Source organism: Protomyctophum bolini (assembly GCF_963924005.1).
Source record: "Protomyctophum bolini genome assembly, chromosome: 21".
Taxonomy (NCBI): Eukaryota; Metazoa; Chordata; class Actinopteri; order Myctophiformes; family Myctophidae; genus Protomyctophum; species Protomyctophum bolini.
Genome location: NC_137882.1, coordinates 20,331,746 through 20,355,992, shown reverse-complemented (window position 1 = coordinate 20,355,992; position 24,247 = coordinate 20,331,746). Strand labels below are relative to the sequence as shown.

The 24,247-nt window shown below is 41.8% G+C and overlaps 1 protein-coding gene across 1 annotated transcript in view; it reads left to right on the top strand.

Annotated features, from left to right (window-relative positions):
- The window catches only part of LOC308336415 (cadherin-18), a gene marked incomplete at its 3' end in the record, with an annotated part of 102,078 nt that overhangs the window by 55,319 nt on the left and 22,512 nt on the right, over nt 1-24,247 (top strand). The window contains exons 7-9 of the mRNA XM_080793778.1: nt 3,891-4,033; nt 9,177-9,298; nt 12,852-12,969. Of these exons, the coding sequence (XP_080649904.1) occupies nt 3,891-4,033; nt 9,177-9,298; nt 12,852-12,969 (383 nt within the window). The remainder of the gene's footprint in view (nt 1-3,890; nt 4,034-9,176; nt 9,299-12,851; nt 12,970-24,247) is intronic.

Genomic DNA, 24,247 nt, shown 5'->3' with positions numbered 1-24,247 from the left:
GTACATGCTAACTCCACACAGAAAGGCCCTTTCGCCAACCCCACCTCGGGTATGGGAACAAAAAAAGGAATATATATATATATCTTTTTTTTGAGGGGCCCAGCTTTCCGTGTTTGTGTAAACACAAACATTGAAGACAAAAGTGAAGATGAAAAAGAGAGAACACAAATTGTGATTGGCCGGCGTGATTGGGTGGGAGATGTGCCATTGGTTGAGCATCGCATAACGATTGTGCCAAGGGGGAAACACCCGTTGTATATATGTGGCTGGTAGAGAGATGTCGGACATTGCGCAATACTCGGTGATACAATACATGGACCTCTTAAGCTACGCCTGTGGCTGTTGTATGATAATAAGAGGATTGGTTGATTTTGACTCAATGGCTTTCAGCTTTCAAGAAGAAGCCAGGAATACACGAGGAAGACATATTTGCAAATTATAACCGCATCTGGGGGTCTATTGGAGTAATAGACCTCCAGAGACACACAAACCTTTGACATGGAGAAAGACACAAACCCTCTTTCATTTGAACACACACACACACACACACACACACACACACACACACACACACACACACACACACACACACACACACACACACACACACACACACACACACACACACACACACACACACACACACACACACACACACACACACACACACACACACACACACACACACACACACACACACACACACACACACACACACACACACACACACACACACACACACACACACACACACACACACACACTTTTCTGAATGCATGGCCAGGGACCACCTGCATTGTGCTCTACAGAGACCTACCACATGTCAGACAAGGTCAGAGAGAGAAGGATGAGGCTGGCAGAGCACTGTGTCAGGAACCCAGAACTGGTGGGGAGAAAACTGACACTGTGGGAGCCAACCCAATTTAATATTTTACTCATTATAGTTGGTTGAAATGGGTTGATTTAGGCTAGTTAAGTTTTTCTTTTCATCAGGTCACAGCTTTGTTTAATTGTTGTAACTAGCCCTTACCCGGTGAGAGACGGGCGCAGTACCCCCGCACACCGCTGAATTGACTGAATTAGTATGATGATGATGTTTGTGTCATTTATTTTTTTCACTTCACTGCATCACAGTCACACAAAGCTTGTGACTCTATTCAACTAAACTTCAACTAAGCTGCATTTCCATCAGGCCTTACTGTACGGTCAGTTGGAATGTCAAGTTAGTTGACGTGTTCAAAGTTTGTAAACAGAAGAACACGTTCTGTGCAGTGATGGGGTCTATACCCCACACTGAGGGGACTCCATACAAACAAATGAGAGGCTAGTTACACAACTGTTGCAAATCAATCAGGAGGTCGAGAGAGGAGAGAGAGAGAATAGGAGCTACTATAGAGACATTCTTTGCCACCATGCCAGTCATGAACCAATACAGCCACCCTGTCACAATAACTCACAACAAACCTCTGGAACCACAATACAACACACATAACCTACTGTTTATCAGTCTTCAATTGAAACTTAACATTTGGAATTGATGGCTGTTATAAAGCCTCCTCTAGCTCAAACCAAAAGGAAATAGCAAAATGTGTATTGAAGTGATTAAGAGCCACATGACATAATAGTACACCAGCTTGAATCACTCATACACACAGCATACAACACAGCAGCAAGGAGCAAAAAAAAAGTGTTTTCCTACCTTGAGCCATCTTCTACTTGACTTCATCATTTGTGTAAGTGATGCCAGGTCAAACATTGGAACCCATCTCTCTCTAGTTCCTGATGAGCCCTCCAGCGGTGTCTCCAGTCATCTCTATCTTCCATACATCTGGCTAGCTGGCCAGTAGCCTACATTCCTCCCAGTATCAATGGCACCGACCACCTCCTGGCTGCCATCTGGTGTAGTGCAGTAGTCAGTGATTTAGGGCAGGCTCTAGGGTCCAGCATTCACAGCATGTCACAGGAGAATGGACTCAGGGCTGAGAAGAAGCTGAGCTTAGGGGTCTGGGGTCATCACCCTGGCACGTGTACCTGTGGAGCAGGTTGAGAGAGACACCATAAGCTTTGAGTATATGTACGTACAGTAAGTAGAAAGAAAGAAAGCGCTCAACAAGAGCCAAATACTGTACCGGTCACAACTTACTATAGCAACAGTAGACAAACATACACAGCCTGTATTGCATCCTTCCGGTTACAACATATACAGTTGCCTAGTAGTATACAATATAGCCTATTATATCCTGTTATAACATACACAGCCTAGTATACGTACGTAGGTGTACACATATAGATATTGACGTAATGTTAGTTTTAAATCGGATAAATAATACTTAGGAGTTAGGAAGGAATCTGTGGGGACTTTGGACATGCCTGGACTAGGGTATGCCTTGAAATAAATTGAGAGATAAAAATTCAGATTCAGATTCAGGTTGTAACACTAATCATTGGTAAACAGTTAAGAATGACATTTTCATACAAGGATTTGGTGCTGTGACCCCAAACAAAACATTGTATCCGTATATCTATTTTATAAATGTATAGGACCCACATGCATACGGCACCTTTGTTTGTTAATCCCCCCCCCACACACACATACAATACTACTACGATTCAATTAATATGCATTTTTTTCACATTCTTAATTTTTCACGATGAGAAATATGTTTTTTATATATGCAAATTATGCTAATGAGGAAACGAGGAAACATGACTGCACCATGGAAATCTACATCAATAGCTTTCACATGGAACAGTGCTGTATTGCGTGTTGGGGTTGTGCAGCTAACATGGTGAGAACACATGCTGTGTTGAGAGAAAATTGCTTTAAAATGTTAACTTGTCAAAGCCATTAAGAAAATCAGACACAGCATGCTTATAAAATGCCATAAAACATACCGCTATACTTTTCACAGGAGAAAACCACTCACTCAGAAATGCAAACAAAACACTGTGTGGAGTTTGACTTTTCATGTTCTCACTGTGTATAGTGGTGTAGTGAGGACCCAAAAGCAGGACAACCAGGCAGGTAGTGTCAAAAACCCATGGCTGGGTGTGAAGTGAACAGATAACACAAATTAACATGACACCAAACAATGGGACCAAACAGGGACTGACTGGGGAACAAGACTAATATACACAATAGGGCTGATTACACATGAGAAACACCTGGTGAAGCCAAGAACGTAGAACCATGAAAACTAGAACATGAACAACACACAGAACTACAAGACAGGGGCAGGGACACACAGGGACTACAAATGTCACTGCAGGCCAGCCCAAAGAAGTCTATTGAAATTTGACTGTGGTTAGCCTACTTTTAAAATAATACCAAATGAACTGAAGACTACCGTATATTGATTTGAATAAAATCAATATAGTTTCCAAATGTAGAGGACGTGTTTCACATTTAATTTACAGTAACACTTGAATATTTCAGTGACGTCACTGTCTTTACGAGGCTACGAGCACTGACTTTGAAGAGTGTATTTCTATTTTGACGGTGCTTATATGTTCTACCTACCGCAGAGCTCCGACGGTACATGATACGTTAAAACGTGTGTGTTTCAATACTATTAACTTGGCTGAATGTAATTGAGGAAATAAGTTAAACTAACCCAAAACCCAACGAAATGGAGGAGTGACATATCCCGACATTATCAACTAACTGGTGTATTCTCCAGGTTCGTATTAATAATTAGTCTTGCAAGATGCTGTTTGGATCATTTCCCCCAAATAAATAGCCTATAAAACTAAACACAAATGTATCTGGGTATTGAAAACCTCAAGGGATACAACCGTGACGTATATACCATGCAACCACTTTAACCACTCTCTCACCGGACATCTCCTTTTGTAACAAATCTCTGATCTTCTGTTTCCTCTGTCGACAGGTATTACATGGACGATGAAGGGAGTGCAGAGGAAGACAGGTACTTCACTGTGGACGAGGACAGTGGCATGATCCGGACCAGCCAGTCCCTGGATAGGGAGGCCACGCCGTGGCACAACATCACTGTGACCGCCTCGGAGGTTGGTAGGTACCCACCAGCTGCTCTCTATGAACCCAGTATTTTACAAGCGCAAAGCGTAAATGTGTATATAACATGAGATGTACCGATAACACTTCTTTCCTTCGCGATACCGATCCCATAACTCTGGGTTCCTTGAAGGGGTTCCAAAAAGGACCCTTCCAGGTCTGATGTGTGTACAAATGGAACAAAATTACAGGTCCATTTGGTTCCATATGTAACCAGAATTGAGTTTGGGTTTCCTTGCCAGATTTCACATAACATTTTTGTTACTGCTATTAATGTTGCAACCTTGAGTTTTAAAAGGTTTTTATACGTCTAGTGTGTGTGGTTAACAAACAATTTGTAGAGAGTTTCTCTGTTGAACAACACATAGCGGTATCAATAAGCCTTTGTTTGTTACAGAGCTTTATGTATTTACCAGCAGAAGAGTGAGTCTGAAAGCAGCATCAGGCCAGTAGCTCTCAAACATCTCCATGTCAAGGACCCACATTATTTATATTGATTTGGACATGGACCCCCATCTGAAATAATTTTGTGTTGTTAAAATGTTTCAAAAGATATTACAAATGCTTACATTCTTTCATTATTCTTTTGAAAATAGCAGATCTACAAGCTCATAATTCACTGCATTGTGCATGCGTTGTGAGCTTGTAGATCAACTATTTTCAAGTGGCCGATGTAGACATATAACAATTCACTCAATTCACGATTCGAATCACGATAGGCCTACTAGGTTCACAATCAGATTTTTCACGATTTCTTTCACGAAAGACAAAGACAAAAAAAGACAGAAGTATAGTTTCTCTTACACAAATCCAGTATTTTCTTTCTCTTTTAATTGTCTTCTCCTATATACTCTTTTCAATACAGTAGATCCTATATTTTCTTCACTTTTTTAAGCATCCTCTGTTTGCAGAGGATGCTGCACAATTTATCATTACCAGTTTGAATCCATTTGAATCAATTTACAATATATCATTACATGCCTACCAATGTACACTTCTTTCATTACCACAGCATTTGTTTGACATTACAAAATCCATTATATTGCTCATGGACTGAGATGATGTAATTCCTTCATCCATCCATCCATCCATCCATCCATCAGATGGGTTGAAATGTATTTTTCTCCCTCCATAACTTCATAAGCCTTATCACTTAAGTGATAAGGCTGGGTTGTATAGGGTTAATTAAAATATAAAATATATTTCCCTCGTTGTGGACTGATGTTATCAAACCATTAGCCTTTCCCCTTCCCTTTTAGTCAAAATAATGATTTGCTAATTGTTTTGGCATACACGGACGTCCTATAAGTGGAGGCAGCGTGCGTTGCTGTTTCTACTAACTTCATGCCGAGGCAGCAGGCATTCATGAGCTCGTAATGTTGACATGAATTAAAGGCTTGTGTTTGAAGTCAGACGGCATTTAGTGGCATGTTGCCACACGTGTTTTGTGTTCCCGACAGACTGATCACTTCGCTGGTTGCATGGAATGCTGCTACTGTTAAAGCGGTGTTGTTGTTTGACAAGGATCGATGGAATGACAGCAGTGAAGAAATAGTCACATGTTTTACTTAAAGATGGAGTGCCGTGATTTTTGTATTCTTTCCAGTTTTTCATGGGTTTATGAGGTGTCAGTACTTAGACCCCTTGGTACAGTATGTGCAATTATGTCTTTCCTTAGTATTTAGGGCCTTTATCATACAACAACAGCGGTGGGTGCGGCTTCAGTTCAGGTGGATCACCACCCACCAGACAAACCAGGCATACTTAATGAACTGGTCGGCGTGTCCACATAAAAATGACATTTTAACAAATACTGTACACGTTTTTGAAAAACCTCTTCCTCCTTGTATAATAAATAATAATACCTGATGATCAGCTTTAGGGTGGAAAAAAATCTTGGCACCGGCACGACATCTTTAAGTACCAATACTGCAAAGATATTCTCTGTTACAAGTAAAAGTACAAAATGTATCCGCATCAAAACATAAGCTACTTTTACCAAAACTTTACAAAGAGCTTGTAGATCTGCTGTTTTAGAAGAATTGTGAAACAACAACAACAACAACAACAACAACAAGACAATATGAAGCATTTCAAAGTTCAAAGCGTCTGGAAGTTATGAGTGAACAATCTTTTGAATGGTATCTCAAGCATCAACTTGGAACCATACAATTATTTTTGCCTGTTCAACCATCATAACACAAACCTGCACATGCAACGCACGCACGCACACACGCACCCTATCTGCACCCCTAGTGCCTGTCAAGGAAAATATATCTCAAGTGAGGAAGGCGGCAAGCGCACTTATAGGTTGATGTCCTAGTTTCAATTTAATTGGACAGTGTTCAAATGACATCATTATGCCTTTTTAGTTTTTACAGTAATAAAATCAAATCCCTGAGTAAGACGCGCAAACGCGGGAAGCGAACGCAGCTCGTACATATTTGGGTTTTGGACGTATAGCTGCTTTGGGGACTCCTTATATGGTTATGGCTGAGTCATGGTGACGTAACAGCGGGACAGACACTTGCATCAATCACAACCAAATCACTCAGCTCCATATATGGGCACAAAAGCGGGACAGACAGACACACAGACAGACAGACAGACATGATCTGCTAGGTCTCATAGTAAGTGCTCATTGCGTTCGCAATCACTGCGTTCGCAATAATGCACATTTAAAAATACAAGGTACTGTATGTGATGTAGGCAGGGGCTAGTCCATTAAGAGGGCATGAATGATGGTTTCTAGATCGGGGGCGGAGAGGAATGGCTTTTTTTGAGTGGTGCAAACCACTCCCTTACAGACTTATGTGTATGGGTGGGTGCCTGGCTGGCTGGCTGGGTAGGTATGAGCATGAACACAGCATGGTTGTTTTTCACCACCTGTGCGCAACCTAACACACACACAAACACACACGAGCGTATAGAGCGGAATAGGTAGTAGTATGTAATTCTGAAATTGGATTAGTATTTTTCATTTAGACTAGAGACATTAGAAGAAGTGCACAGATTGAACTCTCTTTTAGGAGGCATGCACACGTCTAAGAGAATCTCTCACAGTTTGCAATGCTCTCCTCTTTACCGTGAGAGAAAACTGGGTGGACTTTGAACTTGCGATGTAGAAGTGCTATACATCGGCTTGTGGCAGTGTATATATATATATATATATATATATATATATATATATATATATATATATATATATATGGTATGGATTCTTTAAGTTGTTAGACCTTGCCAATGTGCTTTTGTTATAAATAAATAAATTCACCATTGCACAAGAGATTCTCATGATTCTTAGGCGTGTGCCTGCACATTTACGTCTCAATCTGTGCACTGCGTGTTATGCACTGTTTCGTCTGTATGAAAAATACTAATCCAATAATTCATTCAATTAATTAGTATGTTGTTATATTTTAACATTATACACACAACACGTGTATCAAAATCATATTTCAGAATTTCATATTATCCTACCGTATAAGGGCATGATGATTGTCTGTAATTAATATTTAATTTGAGCACTGTTCACACTATTAAATGGTGGAATTAACAATTAGCATGCACAAGAAAACAAGGATGAAGTCCACCATTTGCATATTGATTAGACAGAGTTCATGTCAGTTAGCATACATATTTTATGTATGTATTCATTTATTTTCATAATCAACTACCAAACCAAATGAGTCCCTATTGTTTCAATGTCCTTTGCTTACTTTGAAAATGAATTAAATCAATTCAGGCCCCAATAGCTTCAACAATTCCTATCAGGTAACTTGAGCCAATTTGTAAGGCAAATCATTTCCCAACAGTCAGAGGTGCTGCATGCTAATGTTTCTTTATCGCTTCACCTCTCCTTAGTATTCAAGGATATTATTGCACATTCATACTGACTCTATATAGGTTGATTTTCTGAATTACAAAGTGTAGCTGTGAACCTTGAATCATTTGTCTGCTTGTCCTTGTAAGAAATCCTGGCTGGAATGTTGAGCCACTCTCTGGGTTGACTATTGTTCAGAATTACAATAAGATAACCTTCACAAATAAGTGAGGAGAAGTATTCTTAATTTATTTAGTCATGGTGCTATGTAGGGTCTGATTATGAAATATTTGTTAAACAGTAGGCTATGATCTATAAACCAGTTGACCACTTTCAGAACACCTCTCAGCCCTCTCATTTCTTTACCCAGTTCCTTAGTGCTTAGTCTTCACTGCCCTCTGTAACTCTGTGGACAAGCATGGCAGCTAAATGCCTGAAAGGCTAAATGTAAATGTTTTACTTTCACTATCAATCACATGAAACACAATAGCCTCCTGTGGTAGTGTGCATGTGGGCGGCCAGAGGATATAGACACATTCACACCTATTTGTGTAAACGTGCGCTCACACACTAGTTTTACTAGCTTCATCCCTCAGCATGGCATGCCAACGAATTGCTCATGCGAATGCAGAGCCGGGGCAAATAATCCATCTTAACAACAAGTAGAGTACTGCAACCAAAAAACAAATAGGCTGCCACAAAAAGCCTGCTCACATATGCGGTACACTGCACAAGATCACCTCCCGCAACCCTACCTGACCCCACTGCCTGTCAAGGAATATATTATCCCAAGCGAGAAGGGCACTAGGCAGTCCCAGCCAGGAGCTCTTGACATGTCCTATACTTTAAATATTACATGAGCAGATCGAGCACCCACCGAGACCTGTCTGTAGGTTAGGACTGGTTTAGAGCAGTGGTGCTCAACTGGGGTCCCGCTGTGGGGCCTCACGTTTGACACTACCTGTGGAGTCAGGAGGACCACATGCCCGGTTGAATTAAACTTCAGAGATAGGCCTAACCATTTCTAGCTTAAGTGCTAGCTTCCGTATTGTTCGACTGACCACGGCAAACAGTGGAATGTCCATCCTATTCACGTTATCATGAGGAGCACATGTATTTAATAGCACAATATTCTTCGACTAAAATTGCTCTCTGCCAGTGACCCTGCGTCAGAACATCCTGCGAACCGCTTTTGGGACTCGACCGCTTGTTTGGGAAATGTTGTGCTATGCAGATGGCTACTCGGCACGGCTTATTAATCATACATGAATTCTGTTATTTTCTTCTCTCTTCCCATCTCACTTCCTTTCATCGCAGAGAACCCCAGCCTCATCAATCACGTTCCTGTCACTGTTCAGGTGCTGGACGTGAATGACAACCCGCCAGAAATAGCCACAGACGAAGAGGTCATTGTGTGTGAGAGTTCAAAGCCCGGGCAGGTGAGTGTCTCATTATGACCATGCAAAACAACTGTAATGCAGCCCCCATCTCTCTCTCTCTCTCTCTCTCTCTCTCTCTCATGCATTTGCTCATTCTGTTAACCCCACATCTCTCCCCAGACGCACATATAAACCAGTGTGCACACACACACACACACACACACACACACACACACACACACACACGCAGGTGCTGAGAGCTGAGTATCATCTCCAAGCAGCTGCCGTGGCCACATGCATTATGCAGTGAACTGTTGTTTGCACTAGAGTCAAACATCAAGAACATTCCAAAAGGAGAGAGCTGATTAATCTTCACTCCTTTAAAATGACCGTCCTATTTATTTATGTATTCATTTATTCGTACCTTTATTTATTCATTTATTTATAATTTATTTTTTATTGTGAAAACACCCAAAATAGGGACGCCACGTGTGTATGTTTGTGAAAAGAATGATTGGCAGGCCGCCAAACATGTGAAGAGCTGTTAGTGGGGAGAAAAGAGCTGACATCTGCTGACATATTTATAGCTTCAGTCTGTCAGTGCTTTCATATAATTTCTATGTCTCACTCATGGAGGCTGCCCTGGAACGGCATAGCCAGCGTATGGAACTCCAACAACCTCCCCCGCCAAATCAAACTCAGCTTCTTCTATGCAACGGTAGTCTGTTCTACGGCAGTGAATGTTTTTCTGGACCCTGAAGACAACCCTGTAGTCTCTAGATGGGTGCCAGAATGTTGCATGCAGTATTTAACATCAGCAAGAGTACTCGTTACCAACAATAATCTGTATGATGGAATACCATGGGACTAGCAGGACACTGCCAAAGACACCAAGAGCTGCCAGCCAGCAAGTTAGTGCTGTGGGAACCAAACAAATACAGTACATGCATAAATACAGTATAATAAGGGCACTTAGACTGGCAACAACAACAGGGTCCTTATGGCCACAAGACCAAACAACTTGTCTGATTATTTTCACACTTCTCACGTCTCTGTTCTTTGTGTGTAATGTGACTAACATCGGCTGACCGGTAATTTTGGGATTCATTTAAAAAAAAGTTTAAGAAATGACCGATCTATGGCCGATTCAAACTGCGGTGTTTGGAACATATTGAGCCAGTTGGTTTATTCTCTGTATTCTCAGAACATGATGCGGTGCCGGTGTAGCTTGTATATTTACCACTCGTCCGTCCCAAATACTACATAAGTAAGCGACACCCCTGCATGATCCTGTAGTTAAACGCTTTATTGCTTTTTTAAGCCAGGAAAAGCGCAGCTGAAGCGCTCCATTTCTCGTTTCGACAACACTTGGCTCTTGTATCAAAACAAACATTTATTTTTGCACTTATAAGATGTGGTCTGACCCACATCTTTTTAAGTCAAGTGGCATAATAGCAGATACTGCATTGCGCCCTTAATTAACATATGAACACTCCTCCAATGTGTAAAATATGCTGGCGAGTCTTAAGCATTAAGCCTGTTTGCACTTGCAAAGCGCGACTGGCATAATATGGACTAGAAGCTCAACCCGCCTGTGCTCTATAGTTCCACGGAAAAATAAATAAAAAGGTGTAAGAATGATGTTACCATAAGTGCGCGTCACTGTTTGATGATGGGTGCATCGTTATAATGGGTGCAGCGTTTTATAGTAACGGTACAATATGTGAAGACGCCGGACGGATTTGACGAAAAGAAGGACTTTGGAGTATTTTTCAGAGAAAACAGGCAGGAAAGAAATCACAGTAAGTGGATTGCTATGGCATTCGCATGCATTCCGCCTTGTGCTGGGAGGGACAGGTTGCCTAGCAACCTGGGCAGCACTAGAGGTGTGTGTTTAGCTTCAGCCGGTCGATTTTGATATAAAGCTTATTACAGGTGGCGCCGCGGGTAAGGCTTTCAATGGGTAATTATCATAACTTGTGGCACCGCAGGTATGGCTCTACTTTATGAGTGTTCAAAATGTGCTAGACTCCCATGGTCCCAATGTATGATAATATTTTGTGTGTGCGGTGTACAGTAGGTGCAGCGTTCACAACAAAGCCAGGTGCAGAATAAATTATACACTAACAAGCAAAACACTAGCAGCACAGTAGCACAACACCAATCCCTCGACGTTAGCCTGAACAACCAAAACCAAAACACTAACTGCACAGCAGCAGTGTTACTAGTCAAAATGCTAATTGATTCACTATCACATGTCCTGCATAGACAATCGCACATTGTTTTTCACACTTTTAGATGCCCATGTATCTGTGGTCACACAATACTGCTAAAATATTAAATGTGTAGCCCATTTGTATATCAAAAGTCCCTAAAAAGCCAATCTTAATTACTGCATGTGAACAAAAATGTGCTGTGTGATGACATAGACATAGAGAAATTAATCTTGATTAATTCATTCACCTGTGACCAGGTTGCAACCAACCCCCATACAGCTGCACGTTCCTCCAAACACAGTTTATTTTACAGAACAACTACGTTTTGAATATCATTCAAGATGACGTCCAGATGGTGTATTACTCATTGTAAACTTAATCAGCACACTAAAATATGTATCTGAAAATATTTTAGGTTAGAAATAAGCAACTTGGTAACAAACATTCTGCACAGTGGCCGTCTCTCTCCCATGGCCAGTGTGTTCCTGCAGGCTTCAAACAATGACACTGGGCACCACGTGAGTGGGATCCCACCTGGCCATAGCCTGGTGGATGGAACCTTCGGAATTCGGATTGGTTGCGAGGCCATTTCAGTCCTAAACCTCAAAATAAAATGACCGAAAATGGCATTGCACTGGACCTTTAAAAAGGCATCAAAACCCGGAATTACTGGGCACTTATAGTTGCCGATGTGTTGCTAATGAAACATCTCACATGGTGGGCTATAACCAATCTGTCCAGGATGTTACTGAGCTGTGTCAATCTCTTCTGGCTCATGTTGTCAAGTTTTAAGATGTGAACTCGGCTGGAGAAGGATTTTCCTGACAAGGACGCTGAACACAGGGAGGCACAAAAGTTCAACAAACATCTCAACAGCCCCTACATTTTTTGGATGCAATGCTGCCACAAATTTGGCAACCTCCCGGGCAGAGCTGAATGACTTTTCTTCCTCGGCCAGATGAAAATGGCGAACCAATAGAGGGTATGCGCATGTATAAAGTGAGTGTCAAATCGAGTGGCAAAGTGAGAGGCAAAGTCAGTTTAACATTGTTTAACGTGGTTTAATGCAATCAAATAGGACCTTTCTGTATGAATGGGCTATCAAGGACAGAAAGTCGTTTTTTGCCACTCAGTAGGCGTTCCTGCATAACAGTATGATGATGATGTGTCACTCGCATACCCTCTGATGAACTAATCATTGCACATGTATCAGAGAGCTGTGTGTGTGTGTGTGTGTGTGTGTGTGTGTGTGTGTGTGTGTGTGTGTGTGTGCGTGCATATTGGATGTGAGCGTGAAGTGATTCAATGCGGGGCTATGTGAAAGATGCGGCGGGTGTTTTACCTTTACCTAAATATTGGATGCTGGCTCACGTGCTCTCTTCATTTTCTCAAAACAGGTGATCCGGACGATCACGGCAGTGGACAAGGACGACTTCGCCAACGGACAGCGGTTCTCTTTCGCCCTGCCGAGCCAGCTGCCACTTAATCCCAACTTCACCCTGAAAGACAACGAAGGTATTTAAAGCAATCAATGCGTTTGTGTGTTTTTTCTTATGAGTTTTCCTTCACTATAAATACCCTCGTGGCTCGTCCCTCATCATCGTTCACTTTCAGAGTTCCAATAAAAATCCCTGCGGACCGTTGAACCCCCCATACCTTAGAGGTGTAATTATGCATGTGTGCTTTGTCTATCGAGGGTATCGCTGACATTTCGAGATGCGTGCGTGTATGCGTGTGTGTATGCGTGCCTGCCTGCCTGCGTGCGTGCGTGTGTACGTGTGTGTGTGTGTGCGTGTCATATTCATTTATTTGGCGAATGCAAAGTCCCTATAAGCCAAGCGATTACCTCCTGATCTGCTGTATGGAGATCCACTAATTGTCCTCCTTTCAGTCTTTGGAGAGGGCAAACTTGGATGATGTGCCGCATTGTTTGCTTCATAGATTTAAAAAATCACACCCGTGTGAAGTGAGGCGCTCTTATCATCCTGACCTACATCGTCATACATTATCTCATTCTGGCCAATCACAATTTGCGTCCTCACTTTTCCGTCTTCACTTTTCTGTCCTAACATTTTATCCTCAATATCTACTTTGCCCAGTCAATCAAGTCATTGCTATGGGTGGACCAGCCAATCAATCAATCATCGCTATTATTCACGCAAACACACAACGCTTGGCAAAACCTAGATGCCGCATTGACCGCTGCAGTTCATTGGAGCGACCTGTATCGCACTGTAAGGCGCAAGTCAAGTGGAAGTGTGGAAGGCACGCTGTGTCACTGCCACTCAGACTCAGTGACTACTGGCCAAACACAGCGCATATTTTCCAGGAATTTTCAATCCAATCCAAATGAGCTTTATTGGCAAGCTTTTGCGTGCGTCACAGAAGCTTGCCTCCTCGAGATACAGACGACCTAGCCCCTCTCGGAACCCTCCAAAAGCTTTTATGATTGGACTTAGCTTTGCGTAGGGTTCCTGGACAGTACAACATTTTCTAATGCGATTGTTGGAACGCGGACATAAACAAACTCGGCATTTAGTCGATCGGCGGACTCTGACTATTTTCTTTTTTGTGATGGCTTCTGAATGTGCGAACTATAAGTACCTATACATACCTCTGAGAATATCTCCTGTGTCGCGGAAGCCGTTAGGTATTTTTAATCCATGTTTGATTAAAAATGTCGCTTTGATTCTTCTTGTTTATTTACCGTTTTATTGTACCGCCTCCCGATGTGCGGTTGGCTTTGCGGGCTACGTCCCTGCCTCTGATCTGCTCCATCATAGCTATAGCGCCACTAGCTAGCCAGATAGGCGGTACAATGAGGTGTCAATAAACAAGGTAGGAAGAAGCGACATTTTTAATCAAACATAGATTAAAAATACTTAACGGCTTCCGCGACACAGGAGATATTCTCAGAGGTATGTATAGGTACTTATAGTTCGCACATTCGGAAGCCAGCACAGGAAAAAACATCGTAAAACCGCGCAGAATCTTTTCTCCTTACGTGTTTACATTGTATTTATGTGTGCATACCTGGTGGCAGCCCAGCGGTGAACCAGGACCCAATACATTGACACGAAAACGCGTATTCAGGGCGGAGTCACCACCCCCCGGGTAAACTGTGATTTGCTCTCGTTCACTGCAATGCAATTTGCGGCATTTCCAAAACAATATTGCGCAGAGTAGCGATTATCAAACTTATTTGCAATGACATACGTTGAAAGATCTGTTGCCCGTGGACAAGGCACGCTACCTCCGCAAGTTAGATATTATCGGCATAGATGTTTGTCCGTATGTTATTAAGGATTGGAAAAAGTTGCATTGGCAGCCATAGAAAATTCTGCCAGGGTAAATGTCCCGGATGTGACGTTTTGGGGCGTTCCTGTCTTGTTTCGTGTCAATGTATGGGTAAAGTCTTAAACATGTCAGAAACTTTACTACAATTGGGTTCTGCTTGTGGGGCTACAGACGCCCCAGAGCTGAAGGAGGTGCATACCTTTTAGTGATCAATATTCATGTTTTTTATTAATATCGGTATCGGTGGTAAAAGTTAATAATCGAAAAAAACGGCCGATTATTATATTTTGTCATAAATGCGCAAAAAAGTACAACAACCACTCCACTCTCATTGAAAATCCGGTAGAGTACGGTTGTAAGGAGATGTATATAGCTTAGCTGCGTGTCTGTAACACCGAGGAGGAGTAGACACACAAACAAACAAACAAACAAACAAACAAACAGACACACACAGAGCACAGCACGCTCTACCTGCTCCTTCCTCCCTCCCAGTTCCACACACACGGAGTAAAAAGAGAGAGGACCAGGGCTAGAAGGAGTAATACTAACCATAAGCATTGCTGTTTTCATCTTGCATTAACAAAAATAAAATCCACACTGAGAGGGACAGAAGGTGTAACAGTCACAGTGGTAGACCTACATTAGCCAACGCTAGCTCCTATGCTAACGCTGCAAACTTACAGCTGTAAACGGTTCTTTGATTGTGTGTGTGTGTGTGTGTGTGTGTGTGTGTGTGTGTGTGTGTGTGTGTGCGTGCGCGCGCGCGCGTGGGTGGGTGCCCACATGCTGTGTGCGTGCGTGCGTGTGTGTGTGTGTGTGTGTGTGTGTGTGTGTGTGTGTGTGTGCGTGCGTGCGTGCGTGCGTGCATGCATGCGAGCCAACTGAATGTTTTCTAAAAGGACAACTTTCCCCCCCCATCCTGACCAGCCTATTATTATTATTATTGCATTTTGGCTATGTGCAATAACTAACTGCAAGCCAATGAAGAATGAACCAATCAGTAGCATTGTCAATATTTGTCTTAATTTCTAATTCATATTTATTTAGTTGACAATAATTTAACGGTAGGCCAGTGTTTTGAGACATACAAGGCTATTGTCTTGTATTGCTATAAAATTATGATCTTGAAAGTGGCAAATTTCAGTGGTGGAGTAAAAACAACAAGGTCACATGGCTTTGGGGGGTTTGGGCAGCAGATCTACAAGCTCTCAACATGTCATGCTGCAATGTTCTGTGGGCTTGTAGATCACCAATTTGGATAAATAAACTGATTTTTTTTCCCCTGATTTTTTTTTAAATAAATGTTTTAAGCCTGCATGCCTGCACTTCATACAGCACTATGTTCCATATTCTGCTACAGTACATGTTTGCACTTTAATTAAATTAAAGCTGCATTTGATGGGGGGGGGGGGTTGTTACTGAAAACGATGTTGGTGCTTCTTGCACTAACTTTTTATAAGCAATAAATGTTCTCCAATGCATTTAAAGGAATTATTGTGTTAGACTTTATGTTACTGTAAAACATTTTTTTTTACTTAAATTAATATCGGTCATAATATCGGCTATCGGGCTTTTTGATTCTCCACTAATCGGTAATCGGAAATATCGGCCAAAAACCATATCGGTCGATCACTAATAGCTTTCTATATGTCTATGCTTTCTTCCTCTCCACAAGCACACAGTGGGCTTGTGCTACTGCCCCATTTGTGGGAAATAGCCAAGCAGGGGCCTTGTCTGGCCCTGAATCGATTAAGGGTTGACTATACTGTAGGTTGGTGCCAGGGACCTGTTGGGTGTTTGTCCGAAGCTGATTGGATGGTAAAGTCAGCTGCTGGGGTGCTCTTCCAAATTGGTGGTTCTCAACAGTGATTCTCAACCTGTGGGTTGGGACACCCAGGGGGGTGATTTTGTGGAGGTCCCCATATGACAGTCATAATACCTCAACACCATTACTGCATCAAAAGTAAATAACAAACTACAGCATACTGTAGAAACTGGTCATACATTGGCCAAATAGTCAAATAATTTAAGGAAGAGGCAAACATTGTGAAAATAGCAGATCTGCAAGCTGTGCAGTCACAGCTGTCACAGCGCCTCACAACACAAGGTGTTGGTGGGTTGAGGATATCACATCTATGTAGTAGATGGGGAGAGTCTTTGAACTTTTGTAGCACCACTAAAGGCTACTCGCCAGATTGTGTGTGTGTGTGTGTGTGTGTGTGTGTGTGGGGGGGGGGGGGGGGGGGGGGGCTACACCAATTGAGATATAACCAATCTCTGTCTCTCTCTCTCGCTCTCTCTTTCTCTCTCTCTCTCTCTCTCTCTCTCATTTACTGTGTCGCTGCACACCCTCCTCAGCGTTATAGTGTGCTGACGAGGTAATGGCCCAGATGGGTGTTGCTATGGCAACCGTTCTGGTCTCAGGTGCCATACCTAGCCCTCAGGGTTGTCTCAGCAGACAATCACAGAGCATTTAAAACCCTGAGCCAATCTCAGCCTTTTGAGAGAGAGAGAGAGAGAGAGAGAGAGAGAGAGAGAGAGGGAGAGAAGGTGAACTCAGTGGTCGTTATATCTATACATTTACTTCATCCACTATATCTTCCAAGAAGTTGAACTCAGTCACCAGTGTGAGTGCGTGCGTGCGTGCGTGCATGCGTGCGTGTAAATGAAGAAGTAAATAAGAAGAATAAGAAGAAAATAAAGAAGTAAATGTATACAGTTACATCTTCCACTACATCTTCCACTACATTTATACGAAACAAATATTGGACTTTTTACTCCACTACAATTATTTAAAAACGTACTAGTAAGTTCATTACAAAACATACATTAACCAATTCAGAAACTACATTTCGCCAAATTCGGCCGGTTGTGAGCTTGCATTGAATGTTTTATACATTTCATGAATTTGAAAACGTGTGAAGTGGGGCCTGCTGCACAATGAGTACTTTTACTTCTGGCACTGTTTTAAGTCCATTTTGAATACCAAACTTGTACTTGACTATTTCTACAATAGGGTATTGATACTTTTACTTAAGAAAAAACATGTGAGTACACTTCTTCCATCACTGGGAAGATTAAATAGGAGAGGAGAGACAGGCAGAGAGTCAGAATGAGAGAGTGAGAGAGACAGAGGGGGGTGGAGATCAGAAAAATCAATGTGATAATAGGAGATAACTCTGTTGGTGGTCCTGCAGCCTCACACCCCCATTCACTTTGCCCACTTCTCCTTTATTGATGTGAGGAGGCGTTGTTTCTTTTCTTTTTTTACTCTGTTCATCCAAGTGGCACTCACATATACTCCACCTATCCTTCCAATTGACAGCCGAGAGAGTGCAGTCACTTCAACAGGGGCAAGGAACAACTGCAATCACCATTAAAAGAGACGGAGAACTGTCAAAAGTAAACAAGTACGACATTTCCTTTGAGTATATCCACAAGGCAATTATGACAAGACTTGTGCTTTTGTTGTTGTTGGGTTTTTTAGAAGATAATTTAAGCCACAAAAGCTCAGAGAGCACACACACACACACAGCAAATCACTAACTACGTGCTCAATGCGATTGCACTCTTTCAGGGCTGGAAACTGTCCAGTGCAACCACACAGTCTGCCACTGTTTATCACTGGTGTAGCTGTCTTGTAGAACCACAGTTCTTCCGTTGTTCACCACTGTGATCTTTCCAGTTCAATCACAGGCTTTGTCTATGGCCCACTGAGCAGCTCAACTGGGGAAACTGAGGTTTAAGTGTTTTTCTCAAAAAAGGAGGGTAGACCATTTCCAGCTGGCCTGGGCTACAAACAAGAAGTAACCTTCATGTCAAAAGGCAGCTTGTCTAATCTCTGGCCTGTTGGCTTTTTATACACACGATACGTATAACAATATATCAGGACAAGCAGTGTTGGTTAATCCACGGCTTCTAAATATATTGTTCAGCTGACTGAGCTTCACGTAACTGTGCTATCGAGCATGTGATCTCTAAAACGCATCTGAGAAGAACTGTTCACAAAGTTCAACCGGTTCCATGTTCAGCCATTGAAGATCACAGGATGGTTTTAGTGAACACAGCACGCAGTTGTGTGGAACCCTGAGGCCCCACATGACTGCTCGTGGCTCAAATACCATTTATGCTTTAGAGATGGGATGGGGACAAGTCTCCCGCACCTAGTTCTGAACACATTTTTGTGATTAAATCTGTGGCCGTTAATAATCCCTTAATTATAACATATACAATCAAAGGCTATGGCCTCAAATGCAAGTGTCTGGTTTGAGTTTGCTTAGCACGTGATGAGGTGGATGAGGAGAGAGAGAGAGACAGAGACAGAGACAGAGACAGAGACAGAGAGAGACAGAGAGAGAGAGAGAGAGAGAGAGAGAGAGAGAGAGAGAGAGAGAGAGAGAGAGAGAGATTAAAGTACTCCATCTCCAAAAAGGAAAAAGTGTTATAACCCTATACTCATATTCACCACTTTTGTATAGTTCTGTGATTGAAGGTGAGTTTGTGTAGTATGACCATAGTCTTACTGTATGCATGCTGTCTCCTTTAAACCTATTATGGAGGCACACAGTTAGATCTGAGGTGAGGTTTGCCAGAGTGCTTGCTGGCTACATCCCAGTGGAAATAGGCCTACTGTAATTAAATTCAAAACTGGTTACATTAAGCTGCATTTTAGGCATTTGGGAAATGACCTTATCCAAAGTGACTTATCCAGGTTAGACTTACTGTCTAACCACAAAATCACCTTGCTGCTCCGTTCCAGAAACCTGTGAATTTGTTCTCCCCTCTACATCAAATCTCTTCAATAAAAAGATCTACAAGCACACAACACGTCACACCCATGTTTTCTCTGAATATTCGCCGTAGAATCGGAACGCTAGAGTGCATGTGATTAAATATATGTTTTGTTGTTGGTGACTGACTGAGTCCTGGTGTCCCATTTCCTCATTCTGCTTTCCTGACACGCTCAATACTGAACCATTAGCCACCAGCAATGTGCATTGTGCAGGCATTTTATGTTTTATGGGGTGATTTTGTGATTTGTTCTCCCAATTGTGTCAGTGAGTGGTGAAGCTCTAAAGTTAGTTAAAGGAGCACTAATCTCTTTTCAACCGTGTTTTCTTACAATACGAGATGGTACGCTTTCTGTCTATACTTGCTCTGTGTCTCTGTCGCTGTGGACAGTTCAGAAATACTTTTTTACCAGTGGCTTGAAAAGCACTGGTCTATAGTATGAAAACTTTGACATAGTCATACTGACGCGTAGTTCTTTTAATGCCATAGTCGAAACGGTCGCCTGCACGAGGGGCGCCACCGCCATGATGCCTCATCTACTGTATTATGGGGAATGTACACTAACTCGTTTACCTCAGAGAATGTTTTCTTCCTGGATACAACCATACAATGGTCTATGGTCTAATCTAATGGAATAAATTGATGATCAAATGCAGGAGGACCTGGTGGCACTGAATGAGGTTGAATAGCTATTCTCTATACTCTTCCGAAAATACACTCACAGTCACATTTAACTCCTAGCGCTATGGACCAGAGCTAGGTTCATGTGGTTATTATTACAGCAGTGACCTGAGGGAGCAGTTACACGAAACAGCCATGCTTATCATTGTACAACTGACCACTGTGCAACTCCACTGGAGCAGCTTAGAAACGTGACGGACTGTGGAAAGGAACTTATTGTTTAGACTCAACTTTCCCCAGGCCCTTTCAAATCCACCACCTTATAAGCCAAACACCTTCCCCTTCAAAACCGTTAAAACTGCCAATTCACTCTGCCGCAGACATCCGCCGCAGCCCACTGGCGGCGGCAGCCTTTTGTGCTCGCCCTGAAAAAGGGGATCTCAGATTCGCTCGAATAGAAAAGTTTGACTGTAACCCTGGCGCTTAGACGTAATTTGTTCTGCTCACAAAAGCTGTGTGTGTGTGTGTGTGTGTGTGTGTGTGTGTGTGTGTGCGTGCACGTGCGTGTGCGTGCGTGCGTTGCTGCGTGCGTGCGTGAAAGAGAGTGCGATAGATTGCGGGGAGAAGCGGTGAACAATGCAGGCTACTGTTGACTCTCGTGTCTGTTAATTAAAGCAAGCTCTCTCGGAGCGGGTTCTTTCAATGCCATTGTGACAGGCATTGGTGGTTGGCGGCTGGTCTCCTCCGTCTTTGAACAAATGAACACCACACACATGCTGCACACAGATGCACGCACACGCACACGATGGCAGACTGAAAACTAACCCCGTTGTGACCTCGTCTTTGCCTCACTTGTAGATGTGATGGAGCAAATACCTGAGATTTATTTTTGAAAACCACAACATGTAGAAGTCCTACACTCATTGGCATCAAAATTAAAGATACTCACAGTACCCAACATAAAAGTGTTCATTATGCAGAATCGTCCTTTTTCCAAATCACATTAATGTAAATTAATGCATGAATGTGTTCATCGCTGGTAAATGTGGAACAGGTTTTTATTATGTGCTGCTGGGTAGCTTAACCTCAGTGGTGGAAGAAGTACTCACATGTTGTACTCAAGTAAAAGTATCAATATTGCAATCCCTTACAAGTAAAAGTCTGGCAATAAACTGAATTTGAGTAAAAGTACAAAAGTACTGGCATCATAATACAAACTACCAAACGTAAATATATTCAAATGTATTAAAACTAATATTTGGAAAATAGGAGATTTGCATGTTTGAAGCAAGCTTGTAGATCAACTTTGTTCAAATAGCTAAAGTTTAAATAGGGCTGACGTGGTTATAATGTATGTTTTGTAATAATAATCTCACAATAGGATATACAAAGTAACTAACTAAGTTTTCTAATAATTGTAGTGATATAAAAAGTACAATGTTTGTCTCTGAGTAGAAGTAAAAGTATTGAAAATTTAAAATACTCCGGTAAAGTTTTAAGTACCTAGTAAATGCACTTATTTACTTTCCACCATTGAGCTCAGATAACCTAAGTCAATGTATGTTTTGTATTCATCTAAATTATAACTGTAGTAACTAAGCTGTCAAATAATCGTAGTGAAGTAAAAAGTACATTATGCCTCTTGTGATGGACTTATAGGAATACATAATGAAGTATTGGAACATTGAGTAAAGGTACTTTCCACCCCTGCTAATAGCTTTTTCATTGAACTCGATGTGAACTTCCGCTGCTGATTGCACATAATGGCCATTGAGTTGAAAATGACTAATGCTTTTAGAAGCTAAGATGCACACAGCCCAAGTCCTATTGTTGTGTGCAGTACTGTAGATGAAGTTCATTTCAATTTACCTTCGTCCTCTCACTCTCTTGCTCATCAAATCAAATCAAACTTTATTTCTATAAACATTTACGAAGACCAAAAGGTCAACCAAAGTTCTGTACAAGATCATAAAATCAAGCATACAGAGATACAAGCAACACAAATAGCATAGCATGTATGCTCATGACATGTATGCTTATTTCAGGTAATTACCAATTGCTATTTTTCTTATGTACAAAATGTCTCCAAAATATGGACACAGACAGGAGTTAATGTGGTTAACAGTTTTGAGTAAAAAGTATACCCATTAAGTTATTAAATGAGGCATTATTTACCACGGTTACCGTCAGTATCAGAGCCATGCCTGACTAAAAGCTATTATCTTGTTTTGATTCCATTCATGCTGCCTTTCTCTGCGAGTCTCGTGACATCTCTGTTTCACATGATCTAATCTAAATGCCGTTATTTGGCAGATGATTTCGAGTTGAATTGAATGATCTGGTTTATAGACCGCTGGCTCACATTCTGGATCTTCTTCAGACAACGGGGTCTATATTTGTTTGTCTGGTTGTTGTTGGAGAAGAGCCTTGGGCATGGCAACTGTCAAACGGATGCATTATCTCACCGACGTTCCAAAGGCACTGTCAGACGCTTATAAGGTACATTTGATTTGATTTGATTTATTTGATATATTCATGATACAATTCATAAAAGAGCAGTACAGAATTATCAGGATTGCACAAAAAAGTCAGAGGACTTAATTCCATTGTGATCCAAATAAATAAATAGTTACAGCATATGATAAGAAGAACATGTGTAGTGTACTAACATTACAATACTAATGGCATTTACAACAGGCCATCATAGATCAATAAACAAAAGACAATAAATAGATATAAATAGATAAATACAGCACTATACTAACTTGCCCATCAGCCACTTTTTCAAGATATTTTTAAAAATGTTCAAAGACTGGGCAAATTTAATTTCCCTTGGGATTTTGTTCCAATCCTCCACCCCTGTATATTTAAATGAGCTTCTGTGGTTTAAGATCTGCTACACTAGCCTTTATTACTGTAGGGATAGGTTGAAAAACAACACTCATAGTGACATAACCTGTTAAATTAAAAGCCTTTTTCTTTTTTACTGCGCCTGCTTTAGCAATGAAAATGTAACACTCATTTTGATCCCGTTATATCTATCTATATTTGCTTTTAAGAAGGCAATTAAATTCGAGGCTATCTCTGAACAGCCCAGATGCCGTAAGGTTTCTATAGGCATTCCCCTACACCTACACCCATGCACTTCTCTGGTATACATGAAAAAGACCATACAATATTCAAAGTTAATCAGCAGGGTTGAAAGCTGTGCTGTCAAAGCATTGATTTAATTAGCTTTCATGTCATTCGCACGGCCATTCCCTCGCAGCGGATGTAGCTTTTTCTAGCGGTCCATTATCTGCTGAACTAGCATGATTTGTGGAAAGTGGACTGAGCGAGCGAGTGGCGCCTCTCCTGCTGACATTGTCAGAAGACACAGCAACAATCTCTCCACGTTAAGAGCCCGCTTGACATTTGATGGCCTCTTCATTACCAACATAGAATTGGATGATTGTCTAAGGATTTCATCTTTAAAAGTGTAAAACTGGAGTATGTAGTCAGCGGTAGGTCACGTCCCATTGGATCTGTCTCTGAATTTCTGTCGCACACAAGTACCTTTACTGGGCCACCTTTATGTCCAGTGGGAGGCACTGAAGATAACAGCTAATAGTGGGAAGTGCTGAGAGCCAGTGAGAGGAATGTGCTTTTTCTTTTTTTTTTGCCCCATTACCTATGGATAACAGCAGCACGCTGTAGTCTACACATACTGCTTTCATTGAGAGGAAGAGTGGAAGACACGGAATATGAATCACATCATTATTGACAAGGTCCTGCAATGCAGATATCAATGAACCTAGCCTGGCATGGCCAGACCAATATCACTGCGTAGATATCTGTCTGGAACTTTGGTGTGGAAGATTCATGTTTGGTCACCCACAACTCCGGGGTGAGCGAAATGAAAATCAAACTGAGGAGTTCCAGACCAATGTCCTGAGGGAATTATTTTTCCTGTGTGCTTTCCAGGATGCAATTAACCTGCTTGAGTTGTACAATAAAGGTTTGCCCATATCACTTTTGAGAAATCAATCAGCAATATCTCTCTCTCTCTCTCTCTCTCTCTCTCTCTCTCTCAAAGATTTTTGGA